At 46.5% G+C, this 24,781-nt stretch overlaps 1 protein-coding gene across 2 annotated transcripts; it reads left to right on the forward strand.

Moving 5' to 3' along the window:
- Nucleotides 1–24,781, forward strand: CASTOR1 (cytosolic arginine sensor for mTORC1 subunit 1). 2 transcript variants are annotated; one of them, XM_080986456.1, is made up of 9 exons: nucleotides 1–183; nucleotides 5,729–5,799; nucleotides 10,509–10,702; nucleotides 12,958–13,090; nucleotides 15,039–15,162; nucleotides 16,675–16,788; nucleotides 19,220–19,302; nucleotides 20,595–20,689; nucleotides 21,167–24,781. In XM_080986456.1, exons 1-9 carry the CDS (start codon nucleotides 71–73, stop codon nucleotides 21,230–21,232), a joined length of 993 nt encoding a protein of 330 aa, XP_080842582.1. In that variant the 5' UTR covers nucleotides 1–70; the 3' UTR covers nucleotides 21,233–24,781. The 2 variants fall into 2 exon arrangements, with proteins under 2 accessions (XP_080842582.1, XP_080842583.1); XM_080986457.1 differs by lacking the exon at nucleotides 1–183 and adding an exon at nucleotides 217–336.

Here is a 24,781-nt window from a genome sequence, read left to right on the forward strand (position 1 = left end):
GCGCCGGGGTTGCGATCCGGCCTTGCTTGGTGCGCCGCTGCCGAGACACGCGCTTCGGGCCGCCGACGCGATGGACCTGCGGATCCTGGAGCCCCGCGTGCGGGTGCTGAGCCTGGCTCGCAGCGGCCTCTGGCTCTACACGCACCCGCTGCTCAAGATGCTGCTGCTGCCCCAGCGAAGCAGGTGCCCCAAAGGGACTGGGTGGCTCGGGTTCCGAGCGGCGTGTATGCGTGTCGTCGTGCGTACACACACACGCGTGTACACCAAGGGGTTGAAGGAAGGAGGACGGAAAGGGGATGCGAGAGTCTCGAGAGGAGAAGGCTTCATTGAGCGAAGGTTGCCGAGACCCATTTTAGAAGCCCGCGCACGTGTAAACTGAGGTTGTGGGAAGCTGGGCCGAGGAGGCGTGTTGAGTGTTGTGGACCGTCCGCAGGGTGAAGCCCTTTGGGGAAGGGGCAGAATTGGTCCCTGTTAGGTGCGCTCACGTGCCGCAAAGGATTGGGTGCAAGTTGTGGGGATGGATCAAGGTGGTATATTGAACGTGTGGATTGGGGTGAAGGGGGGCGCGTGCACATATGGTCCAAGCGGTTGTTTTGGTGAGCAAATGAGGAGCAAATGAGGGTGTGTGTGTGTGTGTGTGTGTGTGTGTGAGAGAGAGAGAGAGAGAGAGTTTGAGAGAGAACTGGACTACATTCTTCCTCTCTCTCAATGGATTGGGTTCCTCCGTGCGTGTATATGAGTCTACTAGTAGGTTGTGGGAATGCACAAACACAAGAGTGCATTGTTTTGAGTGCAATGTGCGAAAGCCTCTTTTGTCACTGCAGGATTGGGCCCACCTACCTGAGAGCTGTAGGGAGTGTGTGGAGCATTCTGAGTAAACCTATTTGGGGAGAGGACTGGGTCCTCTGTGCTTGTACCAAAGGGTTGTGCTGTTGAGCCAAGAAGGGGTGTGTGTGGTGGCAGATGCAATCCTGACCCCACTTGGACATAGTAAGGATTGCCTCCAAACTCTTGCTTTGCATGGGATCTTATAAGATAGGCAGGATGCTTTGCTGCAGACTCGGCTCAGGGAATTACTGAAAACACTTCTGTTTCTTTATATGGAGTGAGCCTTGTTTGGGCAGCAAATATCTTTGCTCAGCATCTTGTAACACAGAACGTGCTACCCTGTTTAAAACCCAGAGGAAGAGCAGCTGAAGACCCAACCCTGCCTGAAACAGGGAAGTCTGGTCTCTGTGCGCCTCTTCTCCCAAACTAAGGGTTAAAAGCTGGGTGTTGGGTGAGCAAGTGATAATATTCCTGTAGTAACAGCAGACTATTCTTGCTGGTGTTTGAGCCCGTGGGACTCTGCTTCTTTCTCCTGTTTTTCAAAGCAAGCCTTTCAGTGCCTCCAAAGTGCAGGCCAAGGTTTTAAATATGTTCTGCTTATTATAAGCACTCCCACACTTTGTGCTTGGAGTCAAATGTGGAAAAAAATGTGGTTTTTTTTAATTAAAGGAAAAAAGAAAAATCCTCCCTTTTCTCAGGATTGAAAATGGACCCCCCCCCTACTTTTTCCTCCTACAGTTGGCTTGCAAAGGCTGGCAAAAACAACCTAACTAACACCCTCCTCTTACCCGCCTTGCAGAGAATAAGCAAACAATTACAGGGTGTTATTAGATCAGCCCTTCCAACTGGATCTCACAGTTGGCTGGCAGCCCCTCTCTTTCCAATATATATAAATACACACAGGGGGTTTCTCTCCAATTCCAGAATCTAAACTCATTGGGAGGGAGGACTCTTGCAAGTGTGGAACGCCAGAAGTTGGTCAGCACAGGGAAATATTTCTGGAGTTCCACACTTGCAAGAGCCCCCCCCCCCTTTGCTTTGGGATTCTGGAATTGGAGAGAAAGTCCCTGTGTTTTTGCTGAGTCTTTCAGTTAAAGCAGCTGTTTCCGAAATAGGAGGTACTGCCCCCTATAGGGAGTCACCGGGAGGTGGTGTTTTAAGGCTCCTGTTAAGTGACTTAGAATCAGAATTGTAGGGTTGGAACGGATCGCAAGGGTCATCTAGCCCAACCCCCCTGCAAGGCAGGAATCTTGCCCAGAGATTAAAAGAGTCTCATGCTCTGCTGAGTGACCTATTCCAGATGTTGGGAAACTGGTATCCCTTCGTCAAGCCCATCTATCACACTAAGAGTTTGCTGAGCAGTGAAGTAGTTAACTAAAGATGGTAATCTAAGCCTCTTATCTAAGACTTGCTAAATGATTGTCAGACTCTGGGAAGCTGGTATCGCTGGATCAAGTTTTATCAGTTGTGTTGAATTAATTAAATTTAGTTTAAATCGGATTTTGAATGAATGCATGATTAACTGCTACAGTTTTGGATGTTATTGTGCTGATATCTTCCTTAGTGGGTCATGCAAACCTCTGTTCTGAATAATGCATTTTATAGGGTGCTGAATCATCGAGTTGAAAGGTATCATCTAGTCTAATGGAGGAATCTTTTGCCCACCCTAGGGCTCGAACCCATAACCTTGAGATTAAGAGCCTTCTGTTCTACCGATGGAGCTATCCTTCAGGGGCACTGGGAATGAGTTTATGGTGGCTTGAAAAAGTTTGGGAGCCACTGACCTGAAGCAAATAATTTCATTGCTCATGTTCTGGTTTCTTAGTCCCGTAGCCCAGTCCAGTCCAAATAGATCACATCAAGATTTAGAGTCCCCGACGCTGCAGAGCGAATGAGGGGGGGGCGGTTTGGGGTGTGTGAAGTTAGCCGAGAAATAAAAATTCTTCAGGCACCACCATTGTTAAATTTTTGGTCTCTTGACAATCAAGGGCTGTTGTTGTTGCCTTTTAAAATCCCGGTACTGCCCCAAGTTCTGTTAAAATCCTCAGGATTGAGTTCTGCCTTGCATAGGATCCCAATAATAATAATAATAATAATAATAATAATAATTTATTATTTATACCCCGCCCATCTGGCTGGGCTTCCCCGGCCACTCTGGGCGGCTTCCAAAAGAATATTAAAATACTATAATACATCATGCATTTAAAACTCACCCAACTGCATGGTTTATTTTCAACATGGAATTAAGAGGTTTCTGTAGTGAAATAATCTGAATTTCTTCCCTGCAGAGTTGCGGGGAGTGGTTTTCTCTTCTGCAAAGTACCAATGGATTTAGTTCTACAGCAATCAGAACATTTATTCGCCATTCATAATATTTTACCTTAATTTCTTAGTATGTTACAATTTTAAGTTCTCGGTTGTCAGGAGTTTCTGTTACATCTCTGAGGTTGCATCAGTGTAAACAGTGGTTTGTTTGTTTTTAAACTTTGTTTTGTTGAAATGCCACATAACTTGTAGCAACCCTCTAGGGTTTCTAAACAAGGGTCTGTCTCCCCTAGCCAGACCTGGAGATGCTGGCGATTGATGCTTCGCTTCTGAGCTAGCATCCCTTCACTATACTGAGTCAGACCCTTTGTCCATCTAGCTGAGTTTTGCCAGCACTGACTGGCAGCAGCTCTCCAAGGTTTCAGATAGGAAGTCTCTTGCCAAGGAGTCCTGTGTCTTCCCAGAGCGATATCTGTATATTTCCAATCCTTTGGAGACTCTCTGCGGTCTTTATTTGTCCATCCCTCTTGGTAGAAGCAGAACTGAACAGTTACAGTTCTATTTGGGTAATTGATGTTGACTCCTAGAAATGTGAAATAGAATAATAGAATCGTATATTGTAGAGTTGGAAGAGACCCCAAGGATCATCTATAGGCTTCCTCAAACTCGGCCCTCCAGATGTTTTTGGCCTACAACTCCCATGATCTCTAGCTAGCAGGACCAGTGGTCAGGGATGATGGGGATTGTAGTCTCAAAAATATCTGGGGGGCCGAGTTTGAGGAAGCCTGGTCTAGTCCAACCCCCTGCAATGCAGGAGTCTCAGCTAAAGCGTCCATGACAGATGACTATCCAACCTCTGATCAAAAAGTTCCAGGGAAGGAGAAATAGATGGAGGTCATGTTTTTCTCCTCTCAAGCTTTTTGGCGTGAGAATTGCACAAGCGTCTGCTGGAATTAGGGGACGCGGGTGGCGCTGTGGGTTAAACCACAGAGCCTAGGACTTGCCGATCAGAAGGTCGGCGGTTCGAATCCCCGCGACGGGGTGAGCTCCCGTTGCTCGGTCCCTGCTCCTGCCAACCTAGCAGTTCGAAAGCACGTCATGTGCAAGTAGATAAATAGGGACTGCTCCGGCGGGAAGGTAAACGGCGTTTCCGTGCGCTGCTCTGGTTCGCCAGAAACGGCTTAGTCATGCTGGCCACATGACCCGGAAGCTGTCTGCGGACAAACGCCGGCTCCCTCGGCCTATAGAGCGAGATGAGCGCGCAACCCCAGAGTCGGTCACGACTGGACCTAATTGTCAGGGTTCCCTTTACCTTTACCTGCTGGAATTCTGCAAGGGAGAATGGGAATGAGAGAATGGGAAGAAAACTAGAACAAACACAGCTGTAGCTCAGTGGCAAAGCATCTGCTTTGCTTGTAGAACATCCCAGCTTCGATCCCTGGCATCTCCAGGTAGGGCTGGGGGGTGACCTGAAGGAGTGTCTCCACCCCCACCGTTCTACCCGGACACTGAGGTTCAGCTCTGAGGGCCTTCTGGCGGTTCCCTCACTGTGAGAAGTGAGGTTTCAGGGAACTAGGCAGAGGGCCTTCTCGGTAGTGGCACCTGCCCTGTGGAATGCCCTCCTGTCAGATGTCAAGGAAATAAACAAATTTCTGATTTTAGAAGACATCTGAAGGCAGCCCTGTTTAGGGAAGCTTTTAATAGTGGATGAATTATTGTATTTTAGTATTTTGTTGGGAGCTGCCCAGAGTCCTCAGGTGGACGGGGTATTAATAATAATAATAATAATAATATGCCTGAAATCCAGGGATAAGCAAACTTTTTCAGCAGGGGGCCGGTTCACTGTCCCTCAGACCTTGTGGAGGGCTGGACTATATTTTGAAAAAAGAAGAATGAATTCCTATGCCCCACAAATAACCCAGAGATGCATTTTAAATAAAAGCACACATTCTACTCATGTAAAAATACGCTGATTCCCGGATCGTCCGGCCCGTGGGCCTTAGTTTGCCTACCCAAGTACCTGGAGAGACACTGCCAATCATTCCGGACTGTCGACAGTACAGAGCTAGAGGGGTCAGTGGTCTGAATGTAATAGGCAGGTTCCTGAGTTGACTTTGCCTCCCATTAGCCAGCCATTAGTTGCACGTAGCAACTGGCACTTGTGCTAGGGTTGGAAATGATTTGGAAGCAGATGCATGTGGAGTAATATATATACAGTGGTACCTCAGGTTAAGTACTTAATTTGTTCCGGAGGTCCGTTCTTAACCTGAAACTGTTCTTAACCTGAAGCACCACTAGTTAATGGGGCCTCCCGCTGCTGCTGCGCCGCTGGAGCACGATTTCTGTTCTTATCCTGAAGCAAAGTTCTTAACCTGAAGCACTATTTCTGGGTTAGCGGAGAGTGTAACCTGAAGCGTATGTAACCTGAAGGGTATGTAACCCGAGGTACCACTGTATGTAGCGTGCATATATATATACACACACAAACGAAAAAAACAAAACTCCTGCCTGCCACACCTTGGGCTACTTGAAATTTCTGGGTGCTTTTTTCAAAGGCTAGCAAACATTCATGCAGTTGGCTAAAAATTAAAAAAACACAATGCTGATTTTTCTTCTTCTTCTCCCGTCTTCCCAGGTGCAAATTCTTCAGCTTGACAGAGACTCCTGAAGACTATACAATCATGCTGGATGAAGAAGGCTTTAAAGGTACCAATGTCTGTCCTTGACTCCCAGCGTGGCATTGTTACCGTTTCCGACAGCTGTTGATTCAGTTTAATTTAGGGTGCGCTGCACGGGATTACTTCCATGTAGCTGCGTGAAACCCTCAAGGGGGACGTTATGGTGAAGGAAGAGCTTATACCTGCCGATAAAGGAATACTTGGGGCTTAAGTTGTTCCTTTTTCAGCCTCAGGGCCACATTCCTTTCTGGGTGATATTCTGGGGGCCACATGTCAGTGGTGGGCAGGGCCAGAGGGAAAAATGGGTGGGAGCAATGGATGTAAGTGATGCCTTTGTAGGGTAGGCTAGTATCTACACTCTTCCCACACCCCTCTCTCCTACATCTGGCTGGAGGTGCGGGTTTAAGAAAAGATTATTGCTAGGCAATCATGGAGGGTGTAAAGCAAGGTGGGGGAGGAGGCGGGGCCTGGGGAGAGTCCCTAATGCCAGATAGAGAGGAGTGAATGATTCCCCATCCCTGACTTTATGCAATTTTCTGGGTTTAATTTTTGTTGCTTACCAAAAAAAGAGAGCCTTTTCTCTGATGCTGAAATGGCCCACCACAAGGTTATTATGCCTTTTGGGTCTTAACTGGCACCTTGGTTGGAGTCTACACTTAAGAGCATTCATACGCCACTTAACTTTTCTTAATTAAAAAAAAATCTCTTCGCATATGATCTAAGAAAGCCGGACAATATATCCTTAAAACAAAAGTGCGTTGTAAAACCAGTCCTATAAAAACACTAGTAATAGAAAGAGAAATGGAAATTCTGAGGATTCAGACGCATGAATCTGAACCCAACCTTATGGGTCAGGGAACGCCTGGACAAAAAGCAACGTGGGAAAAGGATTTAGGCCCTGCCACTGAGCCTTAGCTGGATAGGAGCAAAAGTTCATCTAGTCCAGGAAGCCCTGAGAAAAGGATGTTTTTTAATGGGGGTTGGCAGACAACATCCTTTGCATGCAGACAGACCCTGGTTAAATTTCTGGCATCTCCAGTCTTTTTTTTTTATTTAAAGAAAAAAATATTTCCTTAGTATGAGATGCTGCTGGTTAGAGCAGGTGATACTGGCCTGGAGGGACTTAACACACTGATATTGTAAGGCAAGCAGCTTCCTATGTGCTGTTGATCAATTTTGCCAGGTGACCCCACCCTGGACTTAATTTTGAGCATTATCAAGAGATAGAGAGAGAGAGAGAGAGAGAGGAAAAAGAAAATCTCCTTGCTGTTCTCTGCTTTTTCCAAGTATAGGAGGGAACAGATGGAGAGCAGATGTTGGTATTGTGCGTCTGTTTTATTTACCCCATGGGGAAGAGGGAGCAGGGCCACAGGAAGGGAGATAGGAAGCCGCCCCGGTCACTGCTGACAACAGCAGCTTTTGTATAACTGCTTCCTGGATGCACTCCAGAATGGCTTTGGCAGGACATTTTTCAGAGCGGATGGAAGGCGTGGCCTTCCCAAGCTGTGATTTCTTTTGGTGTTGTTCCCATGGAAAAGCAACACACACACACACACATCCATTGGAGTGATGCATAAATGTGGCTACCTGGCTGCTTGTGTGAGAGAAGCTGGAAGGGGCCAGGCAGGTGAAGTCTTGGTTTTTACTCAGCCAAGGGATGGTTTGGGGTTTCCCCCCCATTTTATTTATCTCAGTGTGGTGTAGAGCCAGTGTGGTGTAGTGGTTAAGAGCGGTAGTCTCGTAATCTGGGGAACCGAGTTCGCTTCCCCGCTCCTCCACATGCAGCTGCTGGGTGACCTTGAGCTAGTCACACTTCTCTGAAGTCTCTCAGCCCCACTCACCTCACAGAGTGTTTGTTGTGGGGGAGGAAGGGAAAGGAGAATGTTAGCCGCTTTGAGACTCCTTAAAGGGAGTGAAAGGCGGGATATCAAATCCAAACTCTTCTTCTTCTACATATACTGCACCGCTTGATTGTAAAACAAACAAGCAGACCTCGGAAGAACTTGCAGAAAGAAGGAAACAATAAAATTACCAGTAAAAAAGAAGATATTTTAAACATTTTTTTCCAGAAAAATAGATCAAAGCACCCAACATTCTGTGTGCTGTCCATGTCCTGATAGGCATGTATAAACAAAAATATTTTAAGCAGGCACCAGAAAGAGTGCAGTGAAGATGCCTGCCTGGTGTCAAGTGGCAGGGAGTTCCAAAGTATGTGTGCTGCAGTACTGTATGATGTATAGGCAACCTGGAAAGGCCATGGGGAGGGGAGGGGGTTCCTTTTCTGGAATCTCCAGTGTTTAGCCTTTTCTCCAGGCAGTGACGGGGATTTACATAACCTTTGATAACTTGCTTCCAAGATGTTTGCTTTCATTCACACCAGATTCTCTTAAAAGGGCCATTCTGACCTCCCGCCCCCTTGGAAGTTGAGAGCAGCTGATTTGCCAGTGCTTTTTTTTCCTCTAGAAGTCTAGAGATGCAGTTTTATTCTTTGGATAAAAAGCTCTGGTGCTTTCTTGGTTGATGTTTTTTGTTTTTTTTTGTTTTTGAGAAGTCCTTGCTCTCCTTCCCAGGATTTCTACAGCCTGGTTGGCCATTGTTCTTCTGAACGACTCCATCCTGTTTCCTTGGAACAGAAGCCCCCAAAAGGCCCATTCAAAAGTAACCCTTTGCCTTCCGCTGGGAAGGGTAGGCAGCGCCGGCAAATGACGCAACAGCTTTGCTTCCCACCTGCATCGCTCCCTCTCTCCATATATAAATGTAGATATGTGGTTGTGCTTTGACACCCAAGCCAGATGCCGTTTGTGCATTTCCCATGGCACGAGAGGGGGAGCAGGAACGTCTTTGACACCCTTGGCCCCACCCCTATCATGTGTTGCGTCTGAATATCTGCAACGGAGGGCAAGTTAGAATCTTAAGATTCTGAGTTAGAACCTTGGGTTAAGTAAGGTTCTCATTTAGAACATTGCATAGTGCAGGGTTCTAAACTGGAATGCTCTTCCAATAAAGATTCAGCAAGTATCTTCTATATCATCATTATCATGATTATCAATATTATGATTATCATTATTATTACTATTACTAAATTTATTACCCACTCTTCACCAGCACGCCCTATGGTGAGTTACAGCAATTTCAAACTTAAAATTAAGAGCAGTTAAAACAGGTTACAGCCACAGGAATAGGGTGAAAACACACACCTCCGCTTTTAACACCTGAGAAGGTCTGTAGGGAAGGAAGCCATCTCTTGGATATTTGTAAGTGTTAGAACCTTGGGTTAAAGTTCTGACTTAGAACCTTGAACAGTGCAGGGTTCTAAATTGTGGGGTGTTCTTCCGATAGAGATTCAGCGGGCGTCTTCTATGTTAAACCTCTTAATGTTTGCCTCTGAAGGCAGCTTGCTGGAAGGTGGAGGCGGGGGAGTGCTCTTATGCCTGGTTCCTGCTTGCGGGTTTGCCACTGAGAGAAGAGGATGCTGAACTTGATGGGCCAGTGGTCTAATCCAGCATCCTCTCCTGTTCTTCCTCCTTGTGTCTTTTGGTCTGGTCGAGCAAAGGCGGTTCATATCTTCTGAATTAACCTCTGGAGTAGCTGAATCAACAAGAATCCTTGTTGGTCGAGAACACCATGTACTTGCTTCCTTCCTTGACTGGGGACTGTTCCAAGCCCCTTTTTGGCTCTGCTTCATTCTGGGGAGAGAAAGAGAGAGAGAGCGCTAAAATCTCTGGTTAGAGGGACAGTTTGTCTTAGGTGGGAACGGGCTTGCCAAAGGCATCAGAGCCCATTGGCAGGAAATTGGGCTTGGAGTCTTGCAGTAAACTGCTGCTCCTGATTCCAAAACCTCATTGGAACTCAAAATTCTGTGAAGTTCCCTGGATCGTTTAAAAATAAGAGACAAGTTTTTTTAAAAAAAACAACCAACAACTTCCGTGTAAAAACTGCAGCACCATTTTGTTTATTTAATTAAAAGTCCTTCTAAACAGCTTAATATTTTTTAAACATTCCTAAGTGCTACAGACTGTGCAATACAAAAATATGCTCATTTTGGGGTCACCACCCTGTAATATTCAGTAGGGTGCATTGCTGCGAGTAGAATTTCCCAGATCTACGTAACCTTGCAGGTCTGTGCAAGGGGATAAACTTGGTTGTTTGGACAAAATAAAAAAATTCCTTCCAGTAGCACCTTAGAGACCAACTAAGTTTGTTATTGGTATGAGCTTTCGTGTGCATGCACACTTCTTCAGAAACCACGAAGAAGATGGTTGTTTGGGTAATCTTTTATGTAGCTACTAGGGGCTACTGCCCCATTTGTTCTGCTTGCCAGCCCTGCCTACCTGCCAACCCCTTTGCCAGCCCCCCTTCCTTAAACCTTACCCACTTCCTTCACTGTCTTTTCACAGCTTGACCAAAGCCCCACCCCCTTTTAAAGCCCAACCCACTGCTCACTAAACCTCTGTGAAGTGCTTGCCCCCCTCCATTAAACAACTCACTTGGGCCACCAGCACTGCTCACTTCCTTGCTTACCTGCCTGCTGTCCTGTTGTGACGACAGCCTTACGTTCTTATGTATATAGGAAGATAAAGAGATTTAGTTCAGGTTTTGACCTGCGTAGACAGCTGTGTGTAATATTTGTAATTTTATCTGACGAACGTAAGTTGTACTTCATCAGTAGCATTCTATTTTTTTGGAGGGGGGAGCACGAAAACAAATCTTGGATCTCCCCCCACCCTTGTCTTCCAGAGCTGCCCCCATCTGAGTTCCTGCAAGTCGTCGATTCCACCTGGCTGGTGCTCAATGTCTCATCCAACGGCAGCGCTTCCGCTAACCTCCAGCCTATTGGGGTCACCAAGATCGCCAAGTCGGTCATCGCGCCACTGGCAGAGCACAACGTCTCGGTGCTAATGCTCTCCACCTATCAGACAGACTTCATCCTGGTGAGTCTTTGGGGGGTGGCTTCCCCCCCATCCCCAGGGGAGACAGTTGACAATTGTAAAGGGAGGAGGCCACCTGAGGAAGGGCTGACACTTACTGGTTGAGCCCTTTGTTTTCCCAAAGGCCCGAACTTCAACCCCCAACATCTCTAGAAACAATTGGGACTGTGTGCACATGATACATTTAACCATAGCTGTCAACTTACAGATTTGAAAATAAGGGACCAGCAGCCTCGAAAATAAGGGATCAGCAGCCAAAATAAGGCTTAGCTTATACAGAAATCCGGAACTGATGGAGCCATGCTGCTTTGGCTGCCACTGACTGTGTTTTGCAGGGGGTTGGACTAGATGATCCTAAGGGTCTACAACTCCGACCAAAGAAGAGTGGCAGACAAAACTGATGAACGACGTCCAGATGGCAAAGCTTACAGGCAGAATTAGAAACCAGGAAGAGGACCTCTTTAATAAAGAATGGGGAAAGTTTATAATTTATTTGAAAAGCTATTGCCAAGAGTTACATACATTGGTAGGATTGACAGAAAACTTGTAGTAAAAATTTGAACTATGGATGGACAAATGATTTATAAAAATAGTTATGAAAGGGATGCAAAGGGGGAAATCACTACATTAAGATGCTGCACTGGTTGGAGGGTATGCAAAGCAGCACGCCGGGGCTGCCGTCCTGTCGCGAGGAGTTCCATCGGCCCTTCCCTGCCCGAGGGGGGGGAGGGAGAGAGACTCTCGCCCACGCCGCCCACGAGCCTGGCATGAGGTGTTTGCGGCGCCGCGGCAGCCGCTGAAGCGCCACCCTTCTGCGTCCCTCCCCATCCCCTCCTCTTCCTCCTCCCTCAGGCCGCCTCCTCAGCCGCCGCCACCGCCGCTGCCTCCAGCTTCCCCTGGCAGTGCGGCGGAAGTCTCGCAAGAGAGGGGCTGCCTGCCCAGCCACTGCCACCCATCTCCTCACGATGCACCCCTGAGGGGGAAAAGGGAGACATGGAGACGCAGCTTACGCGCACGCTCTCTCTCGCGGCGGAGGACCCCGAGCCGCTGCTTCCCTCCCGAGCTGGGAGAGCATGAAACCCGGGAAATTTAAGGGACATCATCAATAAGGGACAGCAGCAGGACACAGCGCTGGGATAAGGGAGTTTCCCGCCAAATAAGGGACGGTTGACAGCTATGCATTTAATGTGCTGTGATACTACTTTAAACCATCATGGCTTCTGTCAGGGAATTCTGGGAGCTGTGTTTTGATGAAAGTGCTCAGAGTTTTGTTAGGAGGCCTCACATAGCTACAATTCCCAGAGCTCCTTGAGAAGAGGGATTGATTATTATTATACCACTTGGAGGATTGTTGGGGTCTCCTAATGACTCTCAGCACCCTAAACAAACCACAGCTCCCAGAATTCTTTGGGGGAAGCCATGATTGTTCAAAGTGGCGCCATAGTGGTTTAAATGTTTGGTGTGAATGTGGCCGAGGGAAAAAAGACCGTTTTCTTGAGTCATAGGACAGTGGTGGAGAATTGGTTTCAAGCTGAGGGCCGCATTCTGTTCTGGGCAACCTTTTGGGGGCCACATTCAGTTCTGGGCAGTGCCCGAGGTGAAAGTGGGCAGAGCAATGAATGTAAATTTTACCTTTGGGCAGTAGGCTAGTTTCTGCACACATTCCCACCGTCCTTCTCTATCCTCCACTTGGACAAGCAAGAGGCATGACCAGAGTCTAAGGACACATTCCAGCCAGGCAGAACCACTCAAGGAGGGCACGAAGCAAAGTCAGTGTGGGGTGTGGCCGAATGCCAGATAGACAGACTTAGAAGGCCACACTTAGCATCTAGGCCCGAGGTTCCTAACTCTTGTCCTAGGCTGTTCATCTTATGCATAATAAAAGGAGATTCTCCTAAGCGCATCAGATGAGTTTTGGCAAGAGCCAGAATTCGAACTACAGACTTTCAGCCTCTTGGGACACCGCCAGTGGAGGCTAGTCAATTAGGGTTAATGGGGCAGTGCCCCACCAACCTCAGCCTGCCTTCTTACAACTGATGAAGGGGGGAGACCCTGCCTCTCAGTTTCCTCCTCCTCCTCTGTGTTCCCCTTGTAGAACTCAGCCAGGAAGAAGAGGATGGGGGACAAATGCTCAAATTGGTTGGCTCTGCTTGCCACTGGCGCCACCTACTGTTGGCCTCCCTGCCTTCCACTCTACCCATCCCAAAAGGCACCAGCCGCTGCTCTGCACCGGCGACGACCTTGGCTCTCTCTTCCAGGTACGGGAGAAGGACCTCCCTGTCGTGATCCACACCCTGGAAGGCGAATTTGATATTTACAAGGAGGTGAACGGGGAGCCGGTCCCCGCAAGCTGCGACGACGCAACCAACGGGTTCCTCAAGCCAAAGCAAGGTGAGTTTTTTTTGGAACGAGAGAGGGCTGCATGGAAACAGCCTCTGTAACCTTATGGCCTCCTTTTGGAGGCTTTGTAATTGGATTCCTTGTCTCCACCGCCACCATATCAAAAATATGTCAGGCCAGTCCGATGGGGACAAAGTTCATCCATTGTGTTGATGCACGGAGGAGAAGAAAGTATCTTTTTGTTTTGCTTAGACAATAGTGGGGTTTGTGCTTTAACCTTGCAAACAGCAGCCTTGCAAACAAAGCTGTGGGAGCTGTTGGCTGATTTAAAATATATATTTTTCAGTCGCCACTCTTTTAGTAGCATAACCAAGAAACATTTAAAAAAACTGTGGTTCCCAACCCCCCCTTTTTTTGGCCATGCCCCACCTAAGCATCTCTAAAATCCTGATGTCCCCCCCCCCCCCCCGGTGACATATACCATATTTTTCCATGTATAACACGCCCCTGTGTATAAGACAGCCCATTCTTTTTGGGGACTCCAAATTGAGAAAATGGGGAGAGATTGCCCAGAGTATAAGATGACCCCCAATTTTTAGCAGAATTTTAAAATAAAAAAACCTAGTCTTCTACATGGAAAAATACAGTAATTCTTATTATTCAAAAAGTGAACGCCTATTCACGTGGGGGAAGCCTAAAGGGCCATTAACTTGGTCTAAACAAACTTTCCAAAGAACATGGTATCCATGAAAGAGAAAAATAAAAGAACAAAAGGACAGATGAAGTACTGAGGAAGAAATCACTAAGAAATTATTGTAGTAATAATAATAATAATAATAATAATAATAATGTAATATGAACTGATATGAAAAAATAGCAAATAAAGTTTCAAAACATATAATAGAAAACTGAAATGCATAAATATAAAATAATTTTAATGGAAGCTTTTCCTGTAATCCTTTGATCATTTTAATTACTAAAATAAAAGGTACCTAACAAATTCAATTTTGGGACGCGGGTGGCGCTGTGGGTAAAACCTCTGTGCCTAGGACTTGCCGATCGTTTGGTCGGCGGTTCGAATCCCCGCGGCGGGGTGAGCTCCTGTCTTTCGGTCCCAGCTCCTGCCCACCTAGCAGTTCGAAAGCACTTTTAAGTGCAAGTAGATAAATAGGTACCGCTTTATAGCGGGAAGGTAAACGGCGTTTCCGTGTGCTGCGCTGGTCTGGCTCGCCAGAGCAGCTTCGTCATGCTGGCCACATGACCCGGAAGTGTCTTTGGACAGCGCTGGCCCCCGGCCTCTTAAGTGAGATGGACGCACAACCCTAGAGTCGGACACGACTGGCCCGTATGGGCAGGGGTACCTTTACCTTTACCTTTAACAAATTCAAAATACAATTTGAGCTCAAGATAAGTAGACTTAAAGTTAGTGAGATCCTTGTGCTTCATGCCAGCTGCAGACAGATTTTAAACTAGGCACCAATTTAGTCCACTTCAGTCTCAAGTCTCCTCATTTAGTGATATCCAGTCAATTTATTTTCTTCTCAAATTGCCCCCCTGTGGGGCGTGTGCCCCACATTGAGAACCATAGATTTAAAACATAAAAGAACTATAAAGGTAAAATTGAGCAGGCAGTTAAAAGAATCCAGTAACCAAACTATATGGATCTGAGCAGCGCTTGAAATTTTGACACTTGAGATGTGGATGAATAGTGGGTATTAAATTATAACAACAACAACAACAACAACAACAACAACAACAACAAAATTCAACTTTGTTGGATGTCTCCAAATTCTAGTGCAATGAGAGAGGGAGAAAATAAAGATGTCTGTTAGCCAAATGGGCTGTTGCTGCAGGTGTTGTGCAAATTCAGCCCTGCTCCTCTGCTTGGAAACTCTCCTGGCATTGCCATGGCATTCCCTTGTCTGGTCCAAGCCAGTCCCTTGGGAATTCTGGCTGTTTCCGTGTCGGGTGTCTTAACACTTTTGTCTCTTGTCCTTAGACGTGAACCCCACTGTCCACCCTGTGCAGAGCCCCCAAAACAGGTTCTGTATCTTGAGCATCTCTCCGGACTCCTTGCCCGCCATCGCCACAATCCTCATTGACGTCCTGTTCTACTCACACAGGTAAGAGCACAGCAGAGGTGTAGCGGACACCAACCATGTTCTGCTTTCTGTGCAAAGATCAAAACTTCTTTGGGGGGCTTCTGGTTCTGCTCTGCCTTAGTGGAAGCAGGCTCCATGACAGCGGGGAGTTCATTGGCGAAGGAAAAACAAGGATGTTTGAGGGTAATCATCCTTGCAAATTCTCCACAAGGACGGGGGGAGTGGGCTTCACTCGCAGTTCGTCTCTGTACCTAGCTCTCGGTCTGGCATGGAATGTGGGGGGCAGGAAGGCGCTAAGTGTAAAAGCCCTTCGCCTGCCGAAAATCAACGCCGCCATTAAGCAGAGGTTTTCCTGTTAGAACTTAATTGGGCTAAAGTACAGGCGTGTGCTAGAAGAGATGAGATCACAAACTGCGGAACAAACCAATTGCAAGGACTTTAAGGTTTGAATTTGAGATAAGACTTCATTCGGTGCAAAAGACGGTGGGGTGGGGAGCCTACGGTTTCTTTATTTAAAGTTTTCTTCTTTCCCTCCTCTGAATGTTAGTTCAAATTATATTTATACAAATGAGGATGGAAGAAATTGGATTATAAATATGGAATATAAATAATCCATCAAACGGAACGGTGTGTATAAAAAAAGGAGGGAAGCTCTATTTTGCAAAAGGTTTACGGTTGAAACCAAGAGCTGACTCTTCTCCATCCTTTATTATTTACGGAGTGAACTGAATAATGCTAAGAGGACTTGGAATTTAATTTAATTGGAAGTATAATTGCTCATATATCTTCAGCTGGAAGGAAAGATGAAAGGAGTGTGTGAACTGCCGAGAAACTGATAGGGTTCTTTATTGAGTCATCTGCAGTTCGACAGACCTCTCTTCTTCCCAAGCTGAGCGGGGAAATGGTGACAACAGTTTGTTTACTGGGACAGCGTGACTTTTGCAGTTGTTGTTAAAGTTCTCGGTGCAAAACAACGAAGCATGGGATGGAACGATTGAGAAATTTCTGGAAGCACAATGGGATATCAGCTCTGCCCAAGGCATGGTGGATAACAGCAAAAATTGGGGGAAAGAAAGCCATAATATCTTACAAGGACAGGAAGAAACACCATGGACAGAATAATTGCCCCACACAGGAAGAACAAGGATATAGTTTGAGTTCCTCATTTGCAGTCTTATAAATCCATTTAATTGTCAACACGAATAGAAGTTACTAATATTGCAGTTGTTGAATAAGGGATCATTATTATGACCGGAATGTAACTGAAACTAATAAAATCATCAAACCATCAATTTAGCACCCAATGGGCCCCACTTTAACTAAATTATATAATTTGGTATTTGAAGTATTGGTATTAATAATTGTAATATAAATTGGTATTGTTATAATGAAGCTATTATTGGAGTGTAATTGAAAATTAATAGACATTTATAATTACCCCGCCCCCTCTGTTTTTTAAAAAGCTGGTCAGTTAGTGCTACTCAGTCCTTTATTTTGGCAACTCATGTGTTTTCCCCTCACCCCATTTTTCAGCCCCACAAAAGAAGCTGCTTCAGCCAGCCAGGACCTCGACTCCATTACTTTCTTTGCCTTTTCGCTGATCGAGGGGTACATCTCCATCGTCATGGATGCTGAGACCAAGAAGAAGTAAGTGCCGTCAGGTAGACAGCTTTGCTGAAGGTAGCAGGAAAACTTTTATTAAATTAAATGTTTTCTCAGAGTACGGCTGCATTCACACAGCAGTTTATTCTACGTCCCTAACATTTCCCTGACTCTTAATTTCCCCATTACGTTTGAGCTTTTGCATGACTTGGAAGCCGCTTCTGGGAAACGTAGCAGAACATTATGGAAATTTCGCACTCGTTTTCATATTAATTGCTTCGAGGAAGTGGGGAACCCTGTTTGCAGCCCCGCTAAATCAGAAACTTGCAAGAGGAAAGTGACAAAATTTGGAGCAGTAAACCAGCGTGCAAGTTCTTCCTTGATGTTTCCATGGAGGAACAAAAACAGGCATAAGGAGAATCGGCAACATTGAATGACATTTGTTGTTGTGCCTTACCAGGCCCTCTGGTGTAAATGTGTGGGATGTAATCCACTGGGAGCAGTCAAATACAACATTCCTTGTTTTCCTAGAGTGGACATGCAAGGGTATGTTTGTCCCAGCCAGTCGAAACTTCCTGTTCCTCCTGGCCTGGAGCATCCTTCCTTGCATGCGACTAGTGGGTGGGCGTGACCTTTCCAGACCTGGTAAAAGGACAAGGCATCCTGCCACTCTCTCTCTATTTTCCATTTTCCTTTCGTCCTGCGAACTTCCTGGAATGAACTGCTGGCTGCCAACCAAGCAGTCCCCCAGCTCATCTCCCTTATGGGATAAACCTGTTAGTATAAGTTTGTAACTTTAAAGCCTAAAGCCTGTCTTCAGAGATCACACTGTGCTCTGCCTGATCACGAGCAAACTTTCTTTTTATTGCTTATGAATAAGACTCTGGTGTCTTTATTCTTTTAGGAGGGATTCCAGGGGCCTTATCAGGAAAATATTAGAACACATTTCATTCTGGGCAAGCCAGATTGAATTGCGTATTGTCTTCAGAAACTCACACGAGTTCGCAACTAGTTTTCTGTTGTGTAAATGGGAATGTAAACTCTGCTAAGTGAAGGAACTTGCTAGCGAAAGTTAGGAATGATATAATTAATATTAATAATATTAATAAACAATATATCCTCTCCTGCCACCCTGAACATTCCCACAAAATGAAATTTAGCACAGCATGCCAGTATATCAGTCAAAAGTTCCAGTGTTCTGAGAGAGGGGAAAAATATCTTCTCTGTCTGCTCTTGCCTTGCCATGCATCTTTTAATAAAAAGGTCTATTGTGTTGCCTCTTACTTGACTTTTGTCTAAAGCTAAAAGTCCCAAACTTTGCAACCTTTTCTCATAGAGAGGCGCTGCATCATTCCCTTGATCATTTGTGTTGCCCTTTTTTTGAACCTTTTACAAATGCTGCTATATCCTTTTTGAGGGGACCAGAACGGCATACACAGTATATTCCAAGAATGATCACCAGCGTTGTCTTTCACAAATGATGGCAATGTGCAGTGCCAGTCAAAGCATCTCCTGGTGGGGGGTGTCTGTCAGGGCAGGAATCCCCTTTCTTGCTTGAAAGCCCGTACTTTGCCTTAGGAAATTGCCCACTGCTATGTTCCTAGGCAATTGCTGGAATTCATGCGGTGGTTTGGCTGAGATTTCTATTTGTCGCGTGGCAGACTTGGGATAAAGGGTCATTTCCATGCAGCACTGTAAAAGCACAGATAATGTACCACAGTTCCCAGGGTTATCTGGTTAAGCCGTGTTTTATTTATTTAGGATAATTTTATTGTTTATTTAACATAATTGTTACAAAATGTAAGCAAAATGTTAGAAATACATACATGCATATATATTTCAAATAAGCACATATATATGAAAAAAGGAACAAAAGAGAAAAGAAGAAAAAAGAAGAAGAAATAAAAAAGGGAAAAAAGAAGAAATGTTGGAAGAATTTCTTCCAAGTTTATTCTACAGATATCTCAATATGAAAATAATAATAAAACTTCATTGATTGACTTCCATCGCTTACACTGCACTTCCTATATACATTTTAAGCAAGATTGTATCTGTTGTTCCGTATTTTCCCCATACAATCTCACACAAATATTCTAGTCAATAAGTTTTCCAAATCTCTCATAAATCTATTCTAAACACAACCAATACCTTACATTTAATCCTTGTCTACATAGATAATCCTTTAATCATTTCCATTGTTTCTGGATTATATTTTTTGGTTTTTGTCTTATCAAATCGGTCAAGTTTGCTAATTCCCAAATATTTGCATAATTTATTCAACCATTCTTCTTTGGTTGGAATATAATTATAAGCCGTGTGTTTTAAATGCGTGGTGTGGATGCGATCGTGCTGGTGTGTTGCTGTGTTCAGGAAAAACTGAGCCGAAGGGCAGAAGGCACAGACTGTCACTTGGGTGTGGGGCTTTAGAAAAGGTGCCTGCTGGCAGTGACTAAATTCTCCTGTCTCCTTCTCCCAGGTTCCCCAGCGACCTCCTGCTGACCAGCTCCTCAGGGGAGCTCTGGAGGATGGTGAGGATTGGTGGCCAGCCCCTGGGCTTTGGTAAGTGTCTGCATCCTCATATTCTGAGCTCTGCTTTTCCTTGTGGGTGGCGTTACTGATAGCCGTAGGGACGGCTGTTGTTTTTAACAGTATAAGATGCTAGCCATAAAGTACAGCCTTGCAAGTGCTCAGTTACCTGATCGCCTGCGGCGAGTTAGAATTTCCTCCAGGTGAGCAGGCAGCGAGATCTTGCAAGAGCCGACTCTTTCTGTTCCCTTCCCTTTTAAGCCACGCTTAAAGCCAGGCAGGGACGCGGGTGGCGCTGTGGGTTAAACCACAGAGCCTGGGACTTGCCGATCAGAAGGTCAGTGTTTCGAATCCCCGCGACAGGGTGAGCTCCCGTTGCTCGGTCCCTGCTCCTGCCAACCTAGCAGTTCGAAAGCACGTCAAAGTGCAAGTAGATAAATAGGTACCGCTCCAGCGGGAAGGTAAACGGCGTTTCTGTGCGCTGCTCTGGTTTGCCAGAAGCGGCTTAGTCATGCTGGCCACATGACCCGGAAGCTGTACACCGGCTCCCTCGGCCAATAAAGCGAGATGAGCGCCGCAACCCCAGAGTCGGTCATGACTGGACCTAGTGGTCAGGGGTCCCTTTACCTTTTTACCTGTACCAGGTAAGCGTGGGTTATCTAGTAAAAATGTGTTCCTTGTGCAGCTGGTACAGCCTTAGTGACGCTATTTTAAGAGCTACCTTACCATGTACCATGTGCTCATGGTATATATAGTTTGTATATTTTATTGCTCTAAGCTGCTTTGAAACCAACATGGTGAAAAGTGGGATATTCTATGTGTGTGTGTGTGTGTGTGTGTGTGTGTGTTTAAATAAATAAAATAAAACATTAAGCCAACGCTGGAAGGTAGGTGTTGGCTGCCATATTATAATCAATGGGGAAGACATCCAAACAGTTCTGGGAGCTGTAGTTTGTTGAAGGTGCTGAGAGTTGTTTTGAGGGCCCTATTCCCCTCCCAGGGTTACTGTTCCCAGAGTGGTTTAATGGTCAATCTGTCCTCACAGGGAATTCTGGGAAATGGAATTCTGCGAAACGGATGGGGAACAGGGCTCTCCTAACAACTCTCAGCGCTCTTAACAAACTGCAACTCCCAGAATCCTTTGGGGGAAGGGGAAACCAGGACTGCTTAATGGTATCATAGCACCTTAGATGTGTGGTGTGCATGTGACCTTTGCTGCCCAGGGCACATGCTTGTGCTCCAGTCAGTGCTTAAGAGAAGGGGAGGGTTTTTCTTACTATTTTTAAAAGGGCACAAGTTTATCACCTGCCTTCTTGCCTCCCCAGATGAATGTGGGATTGTGGCTCAGATTGCCAAACCTCTCGCCGATGCAGACATCTCTGCGTATTACATTAGCACCTTCAACTTCGACCACGCCCTGGTAAGTCGGTCAGGCTTTCTTCCAAATTGTGAGCAGCTGCCTACCTATTTTATTTTATTTTAAATGATCATTTTAATGTTTTATTTAGAGGCCTTGTTTGATTGTCTTTTGAACTAAAGCAGCATAGTCATACCTCAGGTTACAGACGTTTCAGGTTGCCTTTTTTTGGGTTGCGGACTGCCGAAACCCGGAAGTACCGGAACGGGTTACTTCCAGGTTTCGGCAGTCGCGCATGCGCAAAACGTTAAATCCCACTTTGGGCATGCGCAGAAGCGCCAAATCTCAACCTGTGCGTGCGCAGACGCGCCGCTGCAGGTTGTGAACGTGCATCCCACACGGATCATGTTCACAACCCGAGCGTCCACTGTATAAATTTTGTTAAATGAAAAAATATTCTAAATCCTCTTTTGAGCTGTACTGCAGGGAGGAGTTGCTATTTGGTCCGGCTGGTTTGCTACCCTTCCCCATCTCTTCCAGGTTCCAGAGGATGGCATTGATAACGTCACCCAAGTGCTTCAGACACGGCAGGAGAGTGGGAGATAGCCCCTTGGCTCAGTATGTACGCCGATTTCTGCTGCACCTGACACCTGGTGTTCCCTGGAGCAAGGCGGAAGCCGCTTGCCCTGAGTGTGAGCCGAGCTGTCCTTTTTTCACAGTGTTTTCTTGGAAACGTGGAGCGACTGGTGCGTCTCCCTCCAGCTGGAGGAGAGCTCTGTTGTTCCTTTGCTCCCAGGAGGGGAGCCCCAACCTGTGCCTTATCTAGACACTCCCCAGAACCCGGTGAATCAGTTCCGATTGCCTGCGTCAGACTTTAGTATTCTCCAAACCCCGCTCTAGCCTTCCGGCCCTATCGTTTGGTCCTCGGCCTAGCTGTGTATCTGGAGCCAAGGAGGGAGATTCCTGCTCCTGATGGGCTTCTGGAGAATCTCTCTCTCTCTCTCTCTTTTGCACATTACCTGAGCTTCTCCAATAGGAAGACAAGCCTGGAACTTTTTGTTGTTGTTTTCATTGTGGTTGCTAATTTGTTGGAATTGCACAGTTTACTTATGATTGTGATTTTTTTTTTTTTGATCCACAGTGCTAAGATTGGGATATAACTGGGGCCATTCCTTGTTGAGGTGGTTGGCAAAAAGCACACGTTCACACCACAAGTTTAAAGCTCTAGAATACCGCTTTAAACAGTCCTGGCTTCCTCCAAAGGATTATGGGAACCGTAGTTCATTGAAGAGTTGTTAGGAAGACCCTCTATTTCTCCTCCCAGAGCTGCATTTCCCAGAGATCGTTGGCGAGAGGGATTGACTGTTATCCCTCTGGGAGTTGTAGCTCTGGAAGAAGAATGTGGGGCGTGTCTCCTCCAATGACCCTTAACAAACTACAACTCCCATAATTCATTGAGAGAAGCTAGGACTGTTTAAAGGGGCACCACAGGGCTTTAACTGTGAATGGTGGGACTATGGCCTAAGTGATTGATCATCGTCGGGGTTTTTTTTAACTTTAACCTTCCGCCAAGTTCCCATTTGTAGGTCACTTGACCAGTGGCTTTTTTAAGAACCACTGATGCACGTCCTGCACCCCCTATGCTTTCTGCTGGGACAGTGCCCCATGTTTTAACAGTATTAAGGCAACGATCATTCCTCCAGATGTTCCCTCCAGATGTTGCCAGGTTGGCTGGAGCTGATGGGAGCTGGCATCTGTCAGCATCTGTGCCGGCCCCCCCCCCATGCATTAATAGACAGGATACTTCGTCAGATCTTTGAGCTGGAGGAGGGTGAGGAGAAGGACTTGAGCAACCCCCCCCCCCAATTCCTCTATTTCATGTGGCCTTAAAACCTGAGGGTGCCTTATTGTGCTTTATCATGAAGCATTTATATACTTTTTACAAAATAATGATGTATGAAGTTAGTCCCATTCCTCTCGCTCCTCCTTCCTTTGGGCTACGGGCGAAGGAGCTCATGCCGGTACCCTGAGAAATTTATCGCCCTCCACCGTGTGTTTGGTTTCATTTTATTTTGGGGAGGAGGGGACAGACAGACAGAGGAGCAGCTGGGCCAGCAGCCCAGTCAAAGGGGCACCCAGTGCCAGGACCAGAAGAAGGTGGGGTAAGCTGGAAAGTGGGGTGGTGGTGGTGGGGATCCTATTTTTGGTTGCCCCACCCCCCCTACAGAAGCTGCTCCGAACAAGTTAAAACTGGTGCCCGTAGCTCTCTCCAGCTTATTCTGATGTGTTTGCAGATCCAGCTTGGAGAGCTTGATTTGGGGTTTGGGTATTGTTTGTTTTGAAAACAACCAACGCCAAACCAGCTGAAGAACTCCATGCTGGAGAAGGGGGTAGTCGAGATCATGCAGACCTTTGGAGCTGTTCCAGATGGCAGGTGCTTTGTAAGGAGGGTAGTGCCAAACCTGAGTTGCTGGGGTTCATCTCAAGGAAAAAGGCACCCTCATTCTGTTCTTGTTTGGGGTGAGAGCCCTTTTGTTTCCCCAAAGAGAGCCAGCCAGGTGAAAGACATTGAGGGTCCTTGCCTGCTGAAATGAACCCGCTAGGGAACCAGAGCGAGCTGAAGAATGCTGCCTCCCTTTCTGCTTTGGGGTTTTTTTTGGGGGGGGGGTGTTGTTGTGCTGGGCCTCGGGCAATCAGAAGTGCTTAGATGTGAGCCTTTGGCAAGTTCTCGACGTTTCCTGGGTGCTAACTTTTTGAATCAGCTTTGAATGTAGTTTTCCTGGTGGTGATGGATCAGCCTTGCATCACTGGAACTTTTTCATTTGCAAGCTAGCCTAAAGGGAACCTATTCTGTTTGTGTTTCTCTTTAATATATATAAATATAAATAAAGCAGGTTGCCAGTACAGTCGAACCTCTACTTACCACTGCCTCTTCTTACAGTTGTTCCATGTCGCGACCGCGTCAAACCCGGAAGTAACCGGCGGGTTTGCCACCATTCGCGCATGCGCAGGAGCAGCGAGCGCCGTTCACACATGCGCAGAAGCGGGCGATCACCGCCTGCTCCTGTGCACAATGGCGCCTCTCCCAGCGACCCGTTTTGACCTCCAGATGGACCTCCAGAATGGATTATGGTCGCAAATAGAGGTTCTACTGTATCTGGGCCTGCTAACCAAGTGAAGTGCAACCCCTTTAGTTTGGGTAAGGTCTCACAGCTATGTCTGGTTTCAGACTTATTTCAGGAAGAGCTTTAGGAAAAGGTGTGGCTGTCTGTCATTTGCACAACTGGGTTTCTACGGTTGCCAATTAGCTAGAGCTGACTGGGCATTCTTAGTCTCTGCCCAAGAGCTGCACAGTGTGTTTCCTTTATGCTTTCCCCCTTTGTGGCCACCTTTTTGCTCATCCCTAGTCCTCTCACCTGGCGCACAGGTGAAGGGGAAGTAGCACAGCTGCCAAGTGACACTGTCTGTGCTTTCTCTAGGCCATGGTGAAGGGCCAGGTCTCAGCAGGCAGCCACAAAGGAGTGGTGGGAGCTGGGTAAGTCAAGGGTAGGTTTGATCAGGGCTGGAGTCCTTGCCCTCTGGGTGGGCTGGCCCAAGCTCTGTGTGCCTGCCCTCCAGAGGGATGGTGTTGCCCTCATCTCTCTCCACACCACAGAGCCTGAAATCGACCCTCCCAGTCCTGGATTCCTTTTGTGCCAGTTTATATAGAGAATGAAGCTTTTTGCAGACACTAAACCCGGCCTGAGAACTCCTGCGCAGCCACCCAGCACCGTTGGAAGACCTCTGGCAGAACGCAAGGGAACAGAGACCAGTGATGGCATCCTTGAAATTTTTTTTCAGTATTTTAATACAGGGCTGAGAATAGGTGTGCTCAGATAAGGAGATCGCCTCCTATGTAGATCTCAAGAAAGCGAAGGGCTCTCATAAGGGGGTAACTCACAGCTACTGACATTCCTCATTTTGGCTGCTAGTTCCGGATTCCTGGCTCAGTTCTAAGACGAATTACCCGGCGAAACTTCTTTTCAACACTACACCAATGAAAGCCAGTTTGCGTGCCACGAGAATGCAAAGTCCTTTACATTATTTGTGTGTGTTTGTGCGTGTGCGCATAGTTTTACATTTTGTCAATAAAGGTCATTTATTTCTTGCAAATAA

The sequence above is a fragment of the Podarcis pityusensis genome, assembly GCF_964106645.2.
Source record: "Podarcis pityusensis genome assembly, chromosome: 16".
Classification (NCBI taxonomy): domain Eukaryota; kingdom Metazoa; phylum Chordata; class Lepidosauria; order Squamata; family Lacertidae; genus Podarcis; species Podarcis pityusensis.

What these genes read in the sequence shown, in the direction of transcription:
- CASTOR1 (XM_080986456.1), top strand. Translation starts at nt 71, where the DNA reads ATGGACCTGCGGATCCTGGAGCCCCGCGTGCGGGTGCTGAGCCTGGCT. An exon ending in GGATGAAGAAGGCTTTAAAG is followed by an intron (nt 5,800 to 10,508) that starts GTACCAATGTCT and finishes CTTGTCTTCCAG; the next exon opens with AGCTGCCCCCATCTGAGTTC. An exon ending in TGGCCAGCCCCTGGGCTTTG is followed by an intron (nt 19,303 to 20,594) that starts GTAAGTGTCTGC and finishes TTGCCTCCCCAG; the next exon opens with ATGAATGTGGGATTGTGGCT.